At 61.2% G+C, this 19,595-nt stretch overlaps 1 protein-coding gene across 1 annotated transcript in view; it reads left to right on the top strand.

Annotated features, from left to right (window-relative positions):
• The window catches only part of LPCAT1 (lysophosphatidylcholine acyltransferase 1), a 43,160-nt gene extending 25,298 nt beyond the window's left edge, over positions 1–17,862 (top strand). Inside the window, exons 5-14 of the mRNA XM_040493390.1 lie at positions 284–344; positions 892–950; positions 2,732–2,766; positions 3,925–3,979; positions 5,924–6,006; positions 9,792–9,917; positions 10,515–10,668; positions 12,939–13,037; positions 14,278–14,416; positions 15,880–17,862. Coding sequence (XP_040349324.1) covers positions 284–344; positions 892–950; positions 2,732–2,766; positions 3,925–3,979; positions 5,924–6,006; positions 9,792–9,917; positions 10,515–10,668; positions 12,939–13,037; positions 14,278–14,416; positions 15,880–16,064 — 996 coding nt within the window. The 3' untranslated portion in view covers positions 16,065–17,862. The remainder of the gene's footprint in view (positions 1–283; positions 345–891; positions 951–2,731; positions 2,767–3,924; positions 3,980–5,923; positions 6,007–9,791; positions 9,918–10,514; positions 10,669–12,938; positions 13,038–14,277; positions 14,417–15,879) is intronic.
• The last annotated feature ends 1,733 nt before the right edge of the window (positions 17,863–19,595 follow it).

Below are 19,595 nucleotides of genomic sequence, written 5' to 3'. Positions count from 1 at the left end.
CCCTCGTGAGCACTCCCCCTCGTGAGTAAACTCCCTCGTGAGCACACCCCTCGTGAGCACACCCCTTTGCACACTCGAAGGAGGCTGTGTTGTGTGTAGGTCTGTGCTTCCAGACTTTAGTAGAACCCGTGCTTGGAGAGGAAATCCGTCCGTGTATGCCTTCGTCCTGTGTCTGACCCGTTTCAACGAAGTAGATTAAACATCTGAAGTATGTCAGCAGCAGAGAAAATAGATTGTATTCTGAATTATGTCTAAGATTCACCTTTTTTCTTTTCATTCCAAGATCATGATTTTTCCAGAAGGAACATGTACCAACAGGACGTGCCTAATTACCTTCAAGCCTGGTATGTAGGGTTTTTGTTTAATTTTTTTTAACGTTTTATTCATTTTTGAGAGAGAAAGACAGAGCATAAGCAGGGGAGGCGCAGAGAGACAGGGAGACACAGAATCCGAAGCAGGCTCCAGGCTCCGAGCTGTCAGCACAGAGCCCGACGCGGGGCTCGAACCCACGAACTGTGAAATCATGACCTGAGCTGAAGTCGGACGCTCGACCGACTGAGCCACCCAGGCGCCCCTGTAGTTTTCTTAATTCCACAGAGAAATTCCTCCTTGGGAAAGCAGGGGAGACCCTTGCTCCCACCGGTGCCTCCCAGATTTCCCACAAAAGTACACCCCAGGCCGGAGACGCTCCTGCGGGACGGGCTGTGAGCCTGGGGTTCCCCTGAGATTTCACAGCTGGCAGCCATGTTGAGGGTCCCTCCAGGCACCTTAAGAAGACTTCTGACCAGGAGGCCGAGGGAGAAAAGCTCACGTTAACTCCAAGACCAGCATGAGAGGCGCCAGCGCGGGGCCCGCGGCTCGGGACCTAGGACGCTGCCCTTTCCCCCGCAGGTGCGTTCATCCCAGGAGTTCCTGTCCAGCCTGTGGTTCTGCGGTACCCGAACAAACTGGTGAGCGCGTTTCCCGGGGATTCCGGTGATTTACTTGGGAATGAGAGTTTGAAGACGTTTCAGGCACCGTTTGTAGTCAATCCCGACATTCCAGAACGCTTCAGTATTCGTGCGTGAAGTCCTGTTTTCGTGGGTCGTGAGCGGAGGCCCTTCCTGTCTGTTCGGTCTGATGGTTTGATGTGAGACGGGCCCCCATGTCCCCAGGAGCCTTCACTGCCTGTTTACCAGGAAACACTAAAATTAAGAGTGCTTAAGCTCTGAAAGGCTGGAGACCGCAGGAGGGAAAGGAACTAAGTGACTTGGTATTTAATACGCCGTTGTTGTGCATCTGGCTCCGTGCAGAGGTCTTTGCTTGTGACAGAGCAGAGTAAAAGAAGGGCGTGTGGGGCTCCGAGTGCCTGGGTGATCCCGACGGACCCCCAGCTCAGGGGAGGCAGGGAGCTGGACGAAGCCTCGGCGGGTTCTGGTCACAGGCCCCCGTGCCCTCCGCTGCCACCTCTCTAAGAGCAGAACCCCTGCCAGGGGGACGTCCTTGTACCTCGACAGGCGTCGGGCTCTCGTAGCTGAGACTGGGACACAGGGACTCGTGTCCTTGGGCCCTGCCTGGGCACTGGATGCGCTGGACTGTTTCTTGACGGAAGACACAGGAGGTGGGTTTGTCACAGCGAGCTGTGTCTCTGACCCACTGTGTCTTTGTGACAGCAAAACAGAAACTCCCCAGTCGCAGCACGGTGGGGTCTGGAGTTGCTGGCACGGATGGGGGCAGAGTTGTGGGTGACGTCTGTGGGCGTGAGGGGCCTGGCCCACCTTCTGCTGGACCAGACCCCGTGCCTTCAGGTGCAGACGGACACAAAAGAGGCCCCCAGAGTGGCCAGTGAGTAAATGTCAGAAGCGGAAGCCATGGAAACCGAGAGGTGGCACAGTCTCGCGGTACGTGACCGGAGAGGTGCGTGCGTCAGCCGGCATCTGAGAGTCAGAGAATCTGTCATCGACGTGTAGAATTCTAGGTTTTCCACTTCTTAAGTTTGCTTTGTCAACTTAGTTTAAGCAAATTGCCTCTCCTGGGTTCTTCTAGAAGCATTCAGCCTGGCTGCTTTGCAGTCTCTTCTCGTTGGCCTGTGTCGTCCTCTTCAGCTGCATAATTTCCCGGAAAACCGCCACTGACCACTTTGCACCCGGTCCTGTGGGGAGGAGGGTGGGCCAGGGCCATGGGGTCAGCGGCCGGAGAAGCCCCTGAGGTTGGGATCGGGGAGGGAGGGGTGTTCAGCAGCCTGTGGGAAGGACTTCAGAAGAAAGCCCACGTGGGGGACCGGCATCAGGGTAGAAACAGGGCGCGTGTCCTCTGACGTCCGTCCCCGCCCAGTGCTGGCACAGCAGCGAAGACCGAGGGTGGGGGGCGTCCACAAGTCTCGGGGTGCTGGGCACGCACAGGCCCCGCAGTGGGGGTACAGGTGGGTGTGGGTTGGAACGCACCTCACGCGGTAGGGACCGCTCCCGAGGCCCGCACAAGGCAGGCTCCTGGGCCGTAGACCGAAGCTGCGGGACGGCTTGAACAAGGGACAGGACAAGGGATGCACCGGCCCTGGAGCCGTGGGAGGAGAGGAGTGTGTCTAGAGCGGCCCGGAGGTGGTAGCCACCCGCCTGCCCCCTTGTCCCAGAGCAGACTGGGGAAGAAGAGGGCACCAGCGTCTTGGTGAGAGACGGGCAGGTCGAGGCCAGGACGGAGGGCGGGCACACTCTGGGTCAGCTGTGACTCATCCTGCTCCTTTCTTGCCCCCCAGGACACCATCACGTGGACGTGGCAAGGACCTGGAGCGTAAGTGAGACACCGCGCGCTCTCACGCATCCTGTCCTCCCCAGAAAGCACAGTGGCCCCTCAAGTGACTGGCCTGCACTTTGGCCTGCGTTGTGCACACGTGGGAACTCCGGACGCGTGACCCGCTGCTGTTCAACAGCAGTTCAGTTCTGCCCCCTGTGCAAACCAGGTGTACAAACCTGGCCCGTTCTCACCCTCCTGGCGTCCAGGACCTAAGTTCGTTGTGGGAAGGTAACTGGGAGTGGCTCTCCTTCCCACTTGAGCCTGTCGGCTCGGTGACCACCGTCACGTCGGACACCTGCGGCTGCTAGGAAGGGAGGGGAGCTGCGGGGACGGCCCCCGTCTCAGGCCCGGGGGGGCTCCAGGACAGCAGGCCTCCCCACGACGCCAGCATTTGAGCTGCTGTTTGGCGGTGGGAAGGGGCTGGTGGAGCCAGGCCCCCAGGCCTTGCCAAGGCATTTGGAACGGAATGCTGGGAAGACTCCCTAAAGGGCAGCGTCTGCGCCGGCGAGGGGTGGGGGGGGGGAGTGATAGCGTTGCGGGGGCTGGAGTGTGGAGGGTGGGTGGCAAGAAGCAAGAGGGAAGCTGGGAAAGGCAGGAGGGGGCTCCTCTGGGCTGTGGCGGTCAGGCTTGGGGGTGGCAGTGACGGGGCAGAAGTCGGGTGTGCAAGGAGTTAAGAGGGCACTTGTCCACTGTGGAGGGTGAGCGATGGCCCGAGGACAGGACTCGGATGGCTCCCCTCGTCCAACTTCTGCAAAGAACAGGGTGGTGATGCCGGTCAGGAGCTCTAGGGCCGGGCCCGGAGAGGTCTGCGTCACTGGGGACGGCCAGGTCGGGGACAGCGTCAGGTGGGCGAGGTGTCCTGAGCTGGGGGACACACGGGGGAAACGTGGCGTGCAGGGCAAAGGAGAGCTGCAGGGTCGGTGCATTTAGTAGGGACAGGGAAGTCCCCTGTTCGGTAAAGGTAGCCCCATCCTCCTCACTGCTGCGAGGTTCGGGTCAGGCCGAGGGAGGCTCGGCGTCCGCTGAAAGAATTCACTGCACAGTGGTGCCCTCTGCAGGGGAAGGCATCCGGAGGCTCTGCTCCAGAATCGGAAGTAGTTTAACAAAATCGAGAACCCTTTAACCGATGCTGTAAATCTGTCTGTTCGTTTTAAGGTTGAAAATCCTGTGGCTCACGCTCTGTCAGTTTCACAATCGAGTGGAAATCGAGGTTTGTATAGATGCGGCGTCCTCTACAATGTCATGCCGGGGTTTATAAAGGTAGGAACCGTAGTGTTGGCGTCGAGGTCTGCGTAGATGCACTGCGATACGGTGTTACGTCGGGCTCTTACAGATACAGCGTCGCACAGGGTTATCCTCTGTGCAGATGCAGCTTAGGCAACCTTCACTGGGGTGTATAGATACAATGTTGTATTAACGTCTGTACCAACAGATGTGATACAGCGTCTGCAGGTAAAGTTGTGTGTTGACGTCTACACGGATACAGCGTTTCACAGTCTGTGACTGGGGACTCTACGGATATGAGTTGAGCATTGTCATGTCGTTGTCCGCACAGATGTAATGTCGTGTTGGTGTCGTGCAAACACAACGTGACGTTACCTGTGTGGACGTGGTGTTAGCGGATACTGTGTCATATTTGTGTCTGTGGGGATGTGTTGTACGACGTCGGGGTCTCCACAGACACAGTGTTACGTGTTGTCGCGGCACATACTATACAGTGTCACGTTGTGTCTCAGTGTTATACGCATCTGTCTTGCTTTGTAGCTCCTTAGAGGTACTTCCCATGGCTTTTCATCAATCACATTGTGTCTCTTGCATGATTTTGAATCCGTTTAGATAGGATTTTAAAAATCCACAACCGTCTTTTAACACGGTTAGCAAATTGGCGCATACGCAGTGAGTTATGTTTTGGCGTTTTTACGTGGTCTGATACTGGCGAGTTCACGTGGCACATGTCTCGTGCTGCCGTTTTCTGTTCGATGTTCGGTCGGATCGCATAACCTGCCTCCCGGCTTGCAGCCCGTTGGGTGTCTCCGAGTCACGACTCCTGTTCCCTCCACTCTGTTAAATAGTCACAATCATTCAGCCTGCGTGTTTCATCCAAGTGCATGAGGGAGGAGGGTTCCTTTTTAAGAAGGGAACCAATAGGCTAGTCCCGCACCGCAGAGTAGGGATGGCCCGTTCATGGCGTGGAGGGTGTAACGAGACAACTTCCTTCCGGTAAAAGTTGTCATGTTGCACCGAACTTACTGATGAGCCTGGCTTTCGGCCGGCCTCCGGGTTTGTTACTTCAGGAGAACAGAAGCCACTTAATCACAACAGGCTGAAGCAAAGGGTCCCCGGCCCACATCCGAGGGTGGCGGGCCTGCCCCTTAGAACTTTCTATGTGGCTCGTGTGCCGGTGGCCCGGAAGCAGCCGGTGCAGGGGCCTCGGACGACCGTGCCTCCAGTGTGAACTCCATTTCACACCTCGTTTCTGATGTTCTGAGTTCAAAAGACACAATGACTTTTTGAAATCGCTCTAAGTGTCTTTACTCACGCCATGCTTACGGGTGTCCGTGAGCATCTGTTGTGACTTCCACGGCGTCTAGTTCATGGTGCCGGGTGAATGAAGTCACGTGATGAGGACTGGTGGGATTTCAGGATGTCCTTGTACTGTCAGATGTCTGTGATAAAGAGAGAGGGCACAGTGACGCCTGCACACAGTGGGGCGGCAGCAGAGCGTGGGACTCATTTAAAGCGCCGCTCACGCGAATGCACACTTCCGTGGGACGGTTTGTCATAATCTGAAAATGCAGCGGATGTCAAATCTGGTGCTTTTTCATGAGGAAATAGTTTGTCGTGTTACCCCCAACACCAGCTGAGGCCTTTCGAGAGGAAGGCACACGAGTAACTTTTTTGCATCCGTAGAGGAAGATTCCGTGTGAGATTGTCACCCAGTGCGCCTGCAGGCAGGGGGCGCTCCTGCCCAGGAGTCGTGGGTTGTGAGTGTTCACACACGTGTCCATGCATGCGTGCACGCGCACCGTGGCCACTTTGAAGATGGTTCTAACGGAAAGTGCTTTGACAGACCTTAATCGTGTCAGACTTGCGACCGTCACCTCCGGTGGCCTGGTGATGCCTGTGGAAGTAACTCGGCCTTCTCTGTGTTCAGTTCCTTCCCGTGTACAGCCCCTCGGACGACGAGAAGAAGGACCCGGCCCTGTATGCCAGCAACGTGCGGCGCGTCATGGCAGAGTGAGTGCTGTCCCTCCCACGCCCCGGGCGCAGGCCCCCGCCGCCACCCTGGTGCCCCTGTCACTGCCCGAGGATGGCCCGGGGCTGCCCCTCAGCCGCAGCTTCCTCCTGAGCCCTGGGAGCAAACTAGCCAGTAGCCGTAGGAAAACGGTCTCTGCAGAAGCGAGCGAGGGCCCGTTGAGTGTGCACACAGGCGGGGGGCGTGCGTGGCCACTCTTTTCGCACCTCCGGTGGCCGTGGGGTCACGGTTCTGCCTCTGCTTCGTTGCTTAACTTGGTGAATTCAGACGCGTGGGTAGGAACCAGTCAGCCCGGTGCCAGGTCTGCGCCCGAGGGCGAGGGGCCGCACCGCCTGGGCGCCCACGGGGCTGTCCTGTGTATCAGCTCTCTGTTCACCCGCTGCAGTAGCCGTCAGCCCTCTTCCTCCCTCTTCCCAAGTCTAATCCTGGAAGATAAAGTGCTTCCGCAACGAGCGTGCGTGCCCTCGGGGAGTTTCTCGCTTTTGTTTCCATATCCTTCCCGGCCGTTGTGGACGGGGAGACATCAGCCTGCGCCCTCTGCACCCCCTCCCCCCGTGTCCCGTCTCCTCTACCCTCCTCTCTTCTACTCCCCGGCAGCAGGGGCTGCCTCTGTGTGGCCGCTGAGGTCCCGGGAGGGGTTCTCAGAGCTCAGGGGCTCCGCGGGGTCCCCGGCGGGAGGTCTGCGTGGCCTCGGAGGCGTTTTCACAGGCACTTTTGCCGAGCTGGTGTGGCCTGGGTGTGAAGTCAACCCTGTCCCCTCACTGTATACAGATCGCACCCCTGTGGCAACATACTCTGTGGGACTGTATAAAGCAGAATCCTAACCTGAACACAGGTAAATTCGAACTCCACGTGTCCACATGCCCCTCAGAAAGCTAGGCTGGGGACAGAGCCCAGCAGATGGCTCCGGTCCCCCTGGGTGCCCAGCCACTGGCAGCCCGTGTCCCTCCCGCTCTCAGAATCCCGGACACACAGGCAGCAGCTGGCCACCAGGATGCATGTGACTCCAGGCAGGGCGTTCGGTGACACCTTGCTTCAGCCTCTCGGTAAATGATCCCTACGGAATCAAAGCCTTGACGGGTGTGAATTCTTTTTAATTCCCATTCAAATAAATTAGCCATTAACGTTGATGAGTATCTCACAAAGTCTGCCTGTTAACGGAGGACAAGCATCACACGTCGAGTGGCAAAGGGCAGAGAACCCAGAAACAGGGATGTGGGGTGTCCCCTTCCTGGTTCCGGGCCCACCTGGAAACAGCCCGGGTCCCTGAGGGACAGTCTCAGACGCTCCGGGTGCATTCCGGCTCCTGTCCCCACACGGGGGTCCTAGCGGCTGCGGGAGAGCCGCGTCGGAACCCGCTTCCTTACCCACGATCTCTCGTGGGACCGTCTTGCCACAAGGGGCTGTGGGAACGGTGGCAGGTGCTCTCGGTTGTAGGGGAGGGGCCCCGGGTCCAACACTTGGCGACTTTTCTACCATTGAGGGTCCCCCTTAATGGGAGACGCACATTTTTCAGAACCCTGATGCCCCGCCCCTGACCTCAGGGCGCCTTCAGCCTGATGAGAGCGGCCCCTCGCCACCGTGAGACCAGCGGGACTTCTGGGTGAGACCCCCCCTCGCGGGGCGGTGTCCGCTCGGAGGCACCCGCCAGCTGCCTGGCAGGGGGACCGTGGCAATCCTGTGCTAGCCGCGAAGCCTGGGGCCCCAGGGTCCAAGTAACTGAAATTTGGGGTTCGCTCATAAGCTTCTCCGTTCAGTGCCACGTGTGGACTTGACACGTTGCCTTTGTGCGCACGTCGGCGTGCTGAGCGCCCGCCACCCCGTGGCTCCGGTTACGGGCTCGTACGTGGAGGGTGCCCGCGTGGGCTTGCGTGAGAACGCCGGTGCAGGCTCCGGGGCGAGGGCTGCAGCCAGGGCTGATGCTCTGGAACCACGCCGCCCCTGCTCAGACCCCCCCATCCTCCCCTCCTTCCTCCAAGTGGGGTCCGTCTGTCCTGCTGGGGCCCCACCAGACACCCCCATCTTGGGGGGATGCAGGAGTGGACGGGCGGGGGCACTCGGGAAACCACAAGGGTCCTGGCCCAGAGGGCGTTTTCAGTGGGTTCCTCCCCCCCGGCCTTCCCCAGCTTCACCTGCCTGAAGGCTGCCGGGTGCCGGAATCGCGAGGGACAGCTGTGCTGTGCCCGCAGGACCCAAAGGGACAGAGCGCTGGGCCGGGTGACGAGTCCCTGAGAGGTGGGCTTGAGAACTGCTCATCCACTTCCTAGAGATTTTCACTTACTCATGTGCTTTAGTCCAGTTTTTACAAGTTTTTTTTCTTGTTTACTTATTTGTGAGAGAGAGAGAGGGAGAGAGAGAGCGTGAGCAGGGGACGGGCGCAGAGAGAGGGAGACACAAAATCGCAAGCAGGCTCCAGGCTCCGAGCCGTCAGCCCAGAGCCCGACGCGGGGCTCGAACCCACCGACCGCGAGATCGTTACCTGAGCTGAAGTCGGACGCTCCATCGACTGAGCCACCGGACGCCCCGCTTTTTAAGACTTACCAATGTGGGCGTACTTCCGAGGTGGATGGTTCCTCCTGCTTCTGGGAGTTCTTTGTCAGCCCCCAGCGCCACAGACACGCCGTGGCTCTCTGGTGCGAATCTCTTCTCCGGCTGCCGTCGCGTGGTCGTCCAGCGGGTGTCCCTTCTTGGGAAACGTGTTCTGTCCTTGACAGGCACACCCACCCCGACACCACCTGTATTCATAGCAGTTTCTTCCTGTTGTCGAACTGAAACGGGTTTTCACGGGGCCACAGGAGTACCACAGAAACGTGGCTGGCACATAAACCTCTTAGACCCAGAGGCGGGGATCGCCGTCCGCAAGCGTAGGTCTTCGCGCGCCGGCCACCGTGCGCCTCACGCGGGACGTGTGGGGCGGCAGGTGCTGCTGCTGTGTGGACGGGGCAGGAGCCACAGGGGAGGGGCCTGTGAGGCGGGGCCGCTGCGACTTTAGCGCTGGTGGGGTTTGGGAGGGGTGGGGGGTCCGTTGCTGACGGCCAGGAAAGAAGTCTTGAGACCTCTTCGGCTCCAGAAGGGGATTCCGCGGAAGCGTGGGGACAGGGCCGTGGGCAGGAGGAGCGTGCTGGGGCGGGTCTGCATCTGGGGGTTCGGTTCGTACAGGACCCGGGAAGGCTGGCAGGAGGGCCCTCACGTGCCCGGGAGGATCCCGGGAGAGGAGGCCTTGCCGTTGGGAAGCTAAGGCTGTTTTCCCCCTGGGGAGGCCTTACCCCTGGGACGGTAGGGCGTTCTGGGCAGGTGCTCTCCTCTGGACCCGCCGCAGGCCTCTGTCCGTGGGCCGCAGGTCACGAGGAAGTTTGACGTTGCCTGCCACCTCTTCTGGCCTTTGTCCCCACAGCGCTGTGGGGGGTGATGTTGGGGCTGCGGGGAACAGAGCCTACAGGCTTCTGGGGATGGGGCTGTTGATAAGGTCGCCTTTTCTCGTAATTTACCAAGATGTTTGCAAACCGACTGAGACTCACGTCCCGCAGGACCGTGAACTCTATCGGGTAACCGTGTGCTTTTTCCTTCTCTCAGCTTTAGGGCAGCCGGGAGTGCATGAGGAATGTCACCCGTGTCCCACGGGGGGAGGGGAGGGGTGCCAGCTTCGCCCTCAGCCCGCCCCACGCCCTCCCCAGCGCCGGGCTCCCGGGGTCGCCCTGCACGGGCTCCTTGCTGTGCCGCTTGGGGGGGGGAGGGGGGGCTGACGGGGTGCCCTCCTCTCCCGCAGGGCCCTGGGCGTCTCGGTGACCGACTACACGTATGACGATTGCCAACTGGCCCTGGCGGAAGGCCAGCTCCGTCTCCCCGCGGACACCTGCCTTCTCGAGTTCGCCCGGCTGGTGAGGGGCCTGGGGTGAGTCTGCTTTTTTCTCACTCGAGCCGTCAGCCCGGAACGGCCCTCCCTCGAGGCTGTGGCGGGTTTGACGAAGCTCGGGTGGTTTGCTCAGCGACGGGGAGAGCTCTGAAGGGCACTGCCGAGACGCCGCTTCTAAGACGGGAAGCTTCCGGAAACTTCCGTCAGGCCCTCGCAGGGGCCCCCACCCCTGCAGTTGTTGGTGATCAGGCTGGAGATGGCAGTGGGCGCGGAGGGTCCGCGGCGGCCGTCAAGCAGATAAAAGGGCTTGTGCTCAGGGTTTCGGGGGGTTTTCCAAATACCCACTTCAGACCCCCAGTGCTCGGCAGCGGTCTCTGTGGGCTCCACCCGGAGGACCGTCGCAGCGTGGCCGGCGGCCGCCCCCACTTGCCCGAGGGTGGGTCCCCACAGCTGGCGGGGCCTCGTTCCTGTAGACGCCGAGGCAAAATTATTAGAACACTTTTTTTTTTTTAAATGAACTTGCCTCTTGTTGTAAAAGCAACTTCACTCTTTTCTTGAATTTTCTAACAGTACATTTCCTGTTCTTAGCATGCTGTGATTTCACCGAAAAATGTCCTTCCTTCTCTTTTTGTGTAGGTTGAAACCAGAAACACTGGAGAAAGATCTGGATAAATACTCCGACCGGGCCCAGACGCAGGGGGGACGCAGGGTGGGCCTCCCCGAGTTCGCCGAGTACCTGGGCGTCCCCGTCTCAGACACACTACAAGACCTGTTCTCCCTGTTTGATGAGGTGGGGCCATAGCCCTGTGAGCGGTTTCAAGGCAAAACCTCCAGCTTTTCCGTGTACATTGTTTTGTTACGATAGAAGCATCTCTTGGAGACTTAGGAAGCAGGGCGGGAACGACCCCTCCGCGCCCGTCCGACCAGCCCGCCCAGAGTTTTCTCCTGTGCTGTTAAACGCACACAGAAGTCGGACGTTTAAGTTAATGTCTGCTGATAAACATACCTGTGGTTTGGGGTTTTACGGTGGGACCGCCAAAAACCTAGTAATATCAGTGTCCCCTTCCCCAGAAACCCAGAATTCCCAAATAACGGGCCTGTTTCCCCATGATTGGCACGTGGGGTCGCCACGGACCTCCCGTCCAGCGCGAGAGGACCCCCCAGCACAGCGTCCCTCACCCCCGCCAGCCATGCGTCACAGTCGGGTCACGTGTCGTGGCTGGACCGGGGGTCCACGGCCACCAGCACCAGCTGGGCCCTGGGGGTGGAGCTGGGAGACCACATGCCGGGAGCGGTGGCTGCCACGCCCGCTCTTTCCCGGATGTTGGCGTCGAGGGATGGACCCCTGTGGCGGCCAGTCCCACGGCAGGCCATGTGCCGAGCAGCCCCTTCAGCCACAAATGTGTGTGAACAGCACAGCACGTTCCACGTGAATATCACAGCGTGTCCTCTGTGGCAACGTGCCATGTTCCGTGCGGCCTGGCCCGTGGTGGGACCAAGGAGAGGCAAGCGTGTGACTCAGGCACATCAGAGACGCCACAGGCACTCACAGGTCACGGTGACGGGCGTCCTGCTGACGCGTCACAGTGCATGGCCCCGTGTGCCGCCGTCACAAACCGGCGGGCTGGCCTGGAGGGTCCCCCTCGCGGAAAGGCCGCTCGCAGCTGTGTCCTGGCCGCGCGCTCCCGTCGTCGGAGCCCCAGCCGTGGCGGTGTTTTCATGCTGGCGCTTTGCCACGGTGTCGCTTCGGAACACAGCAGCGAGCGGCGTCCCCGGCACGTGCATCGGGTGGGGACCCGCAGACCCCCCGCCGCAGCACGCGGCTGTTAGGTCTTACTTCCCACCCCGGGCGCCCAGTGGCCCTGCGACACAGACACTCCCCATTCCACACAAAGACCCTCAGACCCAGAAGCTAAAGGGCCGGGAACACACAGGCTGAGGGGCCCGAAGTGAACTCACCTGCCCGGCCCCTGAGCTCGCTCCAGAGGCCACCCCGCCTGGACCACGGGTGTGGCACCATCCCAGGGAAGCCTGTCCCTTCCCTTCGGGGGACGGCAAGGGACCCTTGTGCCCCCACCCCTGTGCCAGAAATCTCCCCGCCCGCGAGGCCTCCACCTCCCTGTCCTGGCTCATCCCACGCCCCGTGGCGGCCTGCTCACTCAACAGCAGCCCGGCCCGCAGGCTCCCTGGGGACGTGCAACGTGGGCACACGGCAGGCCAGGCTGGGTGCCCCCCTTTCCACGTGCTCACCTAGGTTCTCAGGGCACAGATGAGAGCCTTGCTGTCTGCTGGGTTTTCTAGAAGGAGAGCCTTAGGCAGCGGGCACCGCATCGCGTGAACTTTCCGGGGGAGATTCACGTGCTGCTCTCGTAGACTTTGAGAATCAGTTGTAACGTCCTAAAAGCGTGTGTGCTGAGGTCACCTTGTAAAGGCCAGTCGGCCGTGAATGTTCTTACAAAATACTCATTTCGTGGGGCGCCTGCGTGGCTCATTTGGCTAAGCGTTCAACTTCAGCTCACGGTCCATGGGTTCGAGCCCCGCGTCAGGCTCTGTGCTGACAGCTCGGAGCCTGGACCCTGCGTTGGATTCTGTGTCTCCCTCTCTGCCCCTCCCCTGCTCACGCTCCATTCTCTCTCTCTCTCTCTCTCTCTCTCTCTCTCTCTCAATAAAACAGATAAACACACACACAAAAAAATTTTAATACGCATTTCATGTAAGCAGGTAATAGCAAATCAAGTGGAACTTTTTTTTTTTAAAGTTCATCTTGAGAGAGAGAGAGAGACAGAGAGCGGGTGCACACACGGGAGGGCCCGGGAGAGAGTGAGAGAGAGAATCCCAAGCGGGCTCTGTGCCGACTCAGGGCTCCATCTCAGGAACTGTGAGGCGTGACCTGACCTGAAGTCCGAAGTCGAACACTTAACTCACTGAGCCACCCAGATGCCCCTAACCTTTCCGTTAATATCCAGGGATTAGCGTTAACACCCCAGCACCGCCCCACGCGTGCGCGCGCGCGCACGCGGAGGGACCGGGCTGTGCCCTGAGGATGTGTCTCCTTCCCAGAGTGGAGATGACACAGTGGATCCTCGGGAGTATGTCGTCGCCCTGTCCGTCGTCTGCCGGCCGTCCCGGACTCTGGACACCATCCAGCTGGCATTCAGGGTAAGCGTGGAGTGCGTATGAGGTCGGTTTGTAGGGACGGCGAGACACGGATCACATCAGGCCTGCCGCACCCGTTTACGAGCCCTCGCGGTACGGACGGGCTTCCTCTGTGCCCAGCTGCCGTTCTCACGTAAGCTCGTGTCAGCCGTCGTTTGTGAAAACGCCCGAAACGTCCTCGATCCATTTCCTCCTGCAGTTCGTGGTCCACACTCACAAGAAGGGCACGGGGTAGGATCTTTGTGAGTTCCGGGGCGCCTGGACAGGGCTGCCCTACGCCATCCATCCGGCGCAGCCCGCACCCGGTCCGCTCTCCCACCGCGGCCTCTTCGTCAGCGCGTCGGCTCGGGCTGCAGAGCGGCTGTGTGCCCAGCGCCGAGCCTTCCACCACATCCCCGGGATTCTGAGAGTCTGAGAAACACCCATAACGGGGTCCCAGCTCACGTGCCCTCACCCGGCCGCCTCCCCAGGACACTGTCAGCTGGGATGGGGCTGGGCCGGCTTCACTCCCCAGAAACACAGTTTTGTCAGGGTCTGAGAACGGCTCCTTGTTACAGATGCACCTCCTATTCTAATTGTTTTTGAAGGTTTTTGTTTTTGAGACAGAGCATGGGCAGGGGAGGGGCAGAGAGAGAGGGAGACACAGAACCCGAAGCAGGCTCTGGGCTCTGAGCTGTCAGCACAGAGCCCAGTGCGGGGCTCAAACTCACAGACCGTGAGATCATGACCTGAGCCAAAGTCGGACGCTCCACCGACTGAGCCACCCAGATGCCCCCGGATGCAACTCCTATTAGCCAGACTCGTGAGAGCCTGATGTATAAGCCAGGCAGTGCTTATATCTCAGTGCTGGGGTCCCACTGGACGGGCAGGCTTCTCAGGCCACTGAAGGAGGGGGAGCCCGGGAGAGGGCGGCCCCCGGCTAACGGGCAGACCGACGGGCAGCGCTGGGGTGCTCACGCTGCGGTTGACAGCTGGTGCCAGCCCCCCAGGGACTCTGTCTGTCACTCGCCAGAACCTAAGCAGAAGCTGTTGGAAAAGGTCAGTGGGTCAGCCACCCCCTCAAGGTCAAACACGGTGGCGGCACATCCATTTCATTGAGCACCCACGCGTCCCACCACCCGGAGGCCCCCTGCTAGGGCAGCTGGGTGTGGCGCAGGCCTCCGTGCTCCTGGGAGTGGGAGCCGTGGGGTCAGGGCCTCTGCACAGTTGGGGGGCCGTGGGTGACACCGGCCTCTGCCTGCAGATGTACGGGTCACAGGACGGCTGCATCGATGAAGGCGCCCTGTCCAGCATCCTCAAGACCGCCTTAGGTGTGGCCGAGCTCACCGTGACCGACCTCTTCCGGGCCATCGACGAGGAGGAGACGGGGAGGATCACGTTTGGTGAGCGGCCCGGGCGTGGGGGGAGGACGGCTGCATTGTGCAGGCGTGTGCCCAGGAGGCGGGCCGCGGGAGACACCATCCGTGCTCGCCAGGGCCCCGCGGTGCCTCGGGCTACACAAGATTGTCCGAAGGAAGGCTCTTCCCCAGACCTGGCGGGGATGCGTTAGGGCACTTGGGATCTGATCCCTGCGGGGAATTAATAGGGCCAGACTTCAAGCCCAGGCTCGGAACCCCAGATCCATGCCACCCCCGAGGGCAGCGGGCGGGGTGTGCTGAGGCCGGGCGGTGGCCGCCCGTGGGGGTCCGCGATCCGGGTTCTCCGTGGAGGCGGGGAGCCAGCCCCATCAGGACCGACTGCTGCAGGGAGGGGGTGGGGGTCGGCTCATCACTTTCGGCCACACAAAGTGGGACAGCCAAGATCTTTGGGGACTCAGACCTGAAACCCACCAGCAGGCCAAGGAGGAAGGGGGAGGGGCAGTAGGACCCCCAGGAGGCAGCCCCCTGTGCACACCAGCCAGTGCGCACGTCTGGAAGTGAATGTTTCCTCGCTAAAAAAAACAGTAGACATTTGCTCAGGAAAGGTCATTGTTCGTGTCTTGTTTGGATGTGTTTTTAAATTGCGTCCAAATGTCAGACACGTGTGTTGGTTTAGCGTGAGCGTGTGTGTGTGTGTGTGTGTGTGTGTGTGTGTGTGTGCGTGTGTTTGCGTGCGTCTCCGCCTGAGGGCAGGTGGTGTTGTCCGGGCACACTGAGGCGTGGGATGACGTGCCTAGTGAGCACCTTCCAGAAAAGCCCTCCCACACCCAGGCCTAGAGCGTCTCCAAGCCGTTGGGGCACCCCGGGGGCACTCCCCACCCCAAGACTGGGTCCCAGGCCTGGTAGACGACGCGGGGGCTCAGAGCCACTCAGGTGATCGGCCGGGAGGGCGACCCTGGTGTCTCCAGCACGTAGACGGGTCACCAGTGGCGGCTGCCTCGCAGGTTATCAGGTCACGGTGTGGACACTTTGTCCTGCCTCTGAGCCGACTCCTGGGTGAACAGCGGCTCCTTTGCACGTGCCAAGCACCCGGAGTACGCCTGCGCCTCGAAGAGCACGTTCGCCTTAGATTTCCCCAAGGCGGCAAAGCCGAATGGCTCTGAGCCCCGTTCATACACAGCCCCCCCTCCCCACCATGGACTCCCCCAGCCCTCCCCCTCCCCCCCCATGGACCCAGCCCTCCCCCTCCCCCCCATGGACCCAGCCCTCCCCCTCCCCCCCCACATGGACCCAGCCCTCCCCCTCCCCCCCACATGGGCCCCACCCCTCCCCCCTCCCCCCACATGGATCCAGCCCTCCCCACATACATGGACCCAGCCCTCCCGGGAGGGTGTGAGATGTAAGCTGGTTGCCCATGCAGAACCAGGCATGGGGGCCCCAGGTTCCAGACGTCTGTCCCCCTGTAACCCAGGCGCCCGTCTTTTCAGCCGACTTCCGCAGGTTTGCAGAAGCGTTCCCCGACTTTGCTGAGGACTACCTCTACCCTGACCAGACGCGTCCTGAGAGCTGCCCGCAGACGCCCCCAGCTCCAGCCCCCAACGGCTTCTGTGCTGACTTCAGCCCTGAAAACTCGGGCGTTGGGAGGAAACCTTTCCGGAAGAAACTGGACTAGGATGAAGGTTTCTGGCAAGATGAGGCGTCTCCGTGGCCCAGTCACCACCCGCCTCCACGTGGCCGTGCGCCCGCCGGCCTCAGGCCCATCCACAAGACTCGGGCTCGCCACCCTGCTCCTCCGTGGACAGCCCCGCGTGAGGGAGGCCGCGTGGCCGGGTGCCTGTCCCCGTCGCCCGGACCATCCTGGCTCGTTTCCACCACGGTCTCTGCCACGTCCCCGTTCGTGTCCCTTCTCGGCGGCTCGCCCGGCGGACGGGCCTCCACGTGCACGCGCGACACACGCTTGAGGCCAGGGCGCGTCACGCGCGTTTGCATCCCAGCACAGACCGTCCGCCGACCTTGGGGGTCACAGGCTGGCTGGGCCGCATCTAATTTTAAACGTTTCTGTATCTGTGGGCGCTCGCGGGCGTTTTATAAACTTCGTTTAGATACTTCGGGAAGCTCACAGCGTTTTTTAAAAAAAAAACAAAACTTGTTTTCTACTTCATTTTTCCTTTCAGGGCTAGAGGATATTTATTTACGGGCCGTTTTGTGATCAGGTCCGAGGCTGTGTGGGGCTTTGACTTCAGCCTCTTGCCGGCCTCTCTCCACCAGGTCCACCCGTGTCTGGGTCCCCCACACATGTGGCCCAGAGCTCCCATCTGCCTCTTTAACCCTTTTCAGACCCCTCTTTTCTACAGACGTTACCAGCCTGGTGTCTCCGTGTAACGGGACGTGATCTGCCTCCCCGTGCACATAGCGGCCTCAACGGTGGTGCTGGGCCGGCAGGGGGGCTGCCGACGGGCCGGGCCCGCTGGGAGGCCGACCCTCGTCCCTGCTCCCGGTGCTGGGTCCCACGTGTGCAGGGGGAGGAGCTGTGGGGGAAGGGAACCGTGTGCAGACCGCAGGAGCCGGTGCCGGGGGTACAGCCCGTGCGAATGGCAGGAGGTCTGGGGAAGGCTGTCAGGCCTCTGGTGACCCCGAGGGGAGGAGCACAGCCTCCAGACGCAGGAAAGGGAAGGTTCCTGTCGCCTTTCCCCCCCCCCAACTACCCGGAGCTCAGCCTGGATCACTCCCTGGACATACAGCTGGAAACCTGTCCTTAAAGCACAATATAAGCCCCGCGGTCTCCACTCCGTTCCCTGAAGCAAAGCCTCTGGGTTTGCCTGGGGGGAAAGCTCTTCTGAATTTCTAAATAAGTTGTATTTTGTTCTTGGGCCTCTGTGTAGGAAGTGACCACCAGGCCCGAAGTACAGGAAAAAGCGTTTGTAACCTCTCCAGGAGTTCTCGGTGCGCATTTCCATCCACGGCCACGGCCATGAGTGAAGGAAAAGCCCCCCGGCCTCGGCTGTGCCCCCTCCCCGGCCACACCAGCGTGACAGTGCCAGCTGGGCGCCCGCGGTGGCCAGACACAGCCTGGCGGTTCACAGCGATCGGTTATGTGACTGTAGATGCATACAGTTTTGTTTTTAAGAGAGAAAACATACAAGTGACGGAGGAAGGAGGTGAACAGACTAAGATATCCCGAGGGGAGGCCCTTCCCCGTCTGCACATGAAGGGCTGTTTGAACGGAATGCCGTGCGCGTTTTCAGGAAAAAAGCCTCTGATAAGCAGACTTGGGATGGATGTTTGTTCCTCCTGCGCTTCCGGCCTCGCACCTGCGGGCGTTCAGAACGTGGGTATGGCTGGACCCCTTTTGTGGGAGGTGGGGACGGAGACGATGGGGGCCCCGCGGGGACCGGGGGTCCGGGGTGGGCTCCGTGAAACAGCTTTGGTCTCCACTGGAATGAATAAAGTGTAAAGTCGTACGTACCTGAGGATGCGCCTTGTCACGTGTCGTTCTTTATTGGAAACGCGACCGCAGACGGTTCTTGGGCCACGACCGAGAACCCGGCACGATGGGGTTTCTGGGGCATGTTTGGAGAGCCCCGGAATTGAAATTCTGTCGCAAACGCGCTCCTGCCGGCCGGGGGCAGCGGCTGACACCCCGGGGAACCCAAACGTGTGCGGCCCCCCGCCTGCCTGGTGGGTCGGTTCCTGGGATTTCGCAAACGCTCCGCGTGGCGCAGCCACAAAGAAGGGTCCGGCGCTCGGGCCTCTTCTCAAGGTCGTAAAGGGCTCAGAAGTGGAAGAAGAGAAACGGCCAGGTCACGACAGTCCCCAGAAGTAACCGCAACAAGACGGTTAAGTGGCCGCTCCCTCCAAGGACGGGGGAATGCGCCACGGCCCTGCTCGGTGTGACGCGCCAGAGAAGCCGGGCCCTCGGGGTGGGCTGGGAGGGTGCGCCCCGAGGTGGCACTCACCCGTGAAACGGTTTTTACTTCTTTGCCCTGTTTCTTGTCATAACTGGGTGTTGCCTCTCAAAGGGTTCAAGTCACATTCGAAGCCGGGGGCTTCCGGGTGTGGCGGGAAGAAGCAGCAGCCGCCATGGGCTGTGGGAACCGTGGCGGTGACAACGGGGTGTGCCTGCCGCGGCCTCTGGGCACTGGGCACATCCACGTCCCCGCCGGGCACGGGCTTGACGGGGACGCGCACCCTCGGGAAGTCTCCATCAGGGACCGGGGGCAGAAGAGGCGTCTCCGCGGCCCCGGCCAGGCCCCTGCTGCGCACCCCCGGAGCCGCCGGTGGGAGAGCGCCAGACCCCTGGCCTCGGCTGGTGGAGCGGCGCTCTGAACGCTCGACGGGCGCTGCCCGTCCGTCCCCTGTCCGCTCCCGCACGCGCCTCCCGTCCGGGGTGCTGCCCCTGAGCCACCGCTCCAAACAGACGCGTTACCTTCTCCCCGGGACTAACCCGCCCGCGGACCTTCGCGTCCAGTCCTGGGCAGCGTGAACGCGGACGCGGTCACACACCACCCCCCCCCCCCCCATGTTGCCTAACAGAACACAGAGCTCACGTCCACTGCCGTTCACGTTCCCACCCACAGCATGGGGAGTCCGCGGAGTGGGGGGAGTGAGTGAACGGCTCCGTCGCACAAACACACGCCGTGCACACGCACACACCGGGCCAGGAAGGCATCCGCGTGGCCGCTTACGGGGTTTCCCACCCGCACGCACGTGGCCTTGGCTCCCGCCGTGCCCGGAAGGTGAGTGTCCTTACCTAGCGGAGCATCTCCGTCCCGAGGTATCTGGAGCCTTTATGAGCCACGATCTTAGTGATGAAAGTGCCCGGAGGGCCACGGGGCTCCGCCCTCCCCGTCCTGCGGGCCGCTGAGCTCAGTGCGGGGGAGGGGGGGGTCAGCTGTGTCCCCAAATGGAGGCGCTCCATCCTTAGGAACCATGACCCCAAAGCCACGAAGAGAAGCGGAAGTGCGTGACCGGCCTCCCGGGAACGAGGGCGTCCGGCAGGTCCCCCCCTCGCCCCGGGGGACAGGCCACTTGCAGACCCGTTGGTGTCTGGGCAGCGAGCCCGTCTGCCGGGCGGACGGCACAGGGAGGGGCGGGGAGTCTGCGCAGGAAACACGTCAGCGCTGCTCCCGCTTCCCTGGCCAGAGAACCACGCGCCGCTGGAATCGGCTTGGGGGGGGGGGGGGGGGGGGGGGGGGGGGGGGGG

The sequence above is a fragment of the Herpailurus yagouaroundi genome, unplaced genomic scaffold (assembly GCF_014898765.1).
Source record: "Herpailurus yagouaroundi ecotype Mexico unplaced genomic scaffold, PumYag 29, whole genome shotgun sequence".
NCBI lineage: Eukaryota > Metazoa > Chordata > Mammalia > Carnivora > Felidae > Herpailurus > Herpailurus yagouaroundi.
Note: the sequence above shows the minus strand (reverse complement) of the source record. Positions and strands in the feature narration are given on the sequence as shown.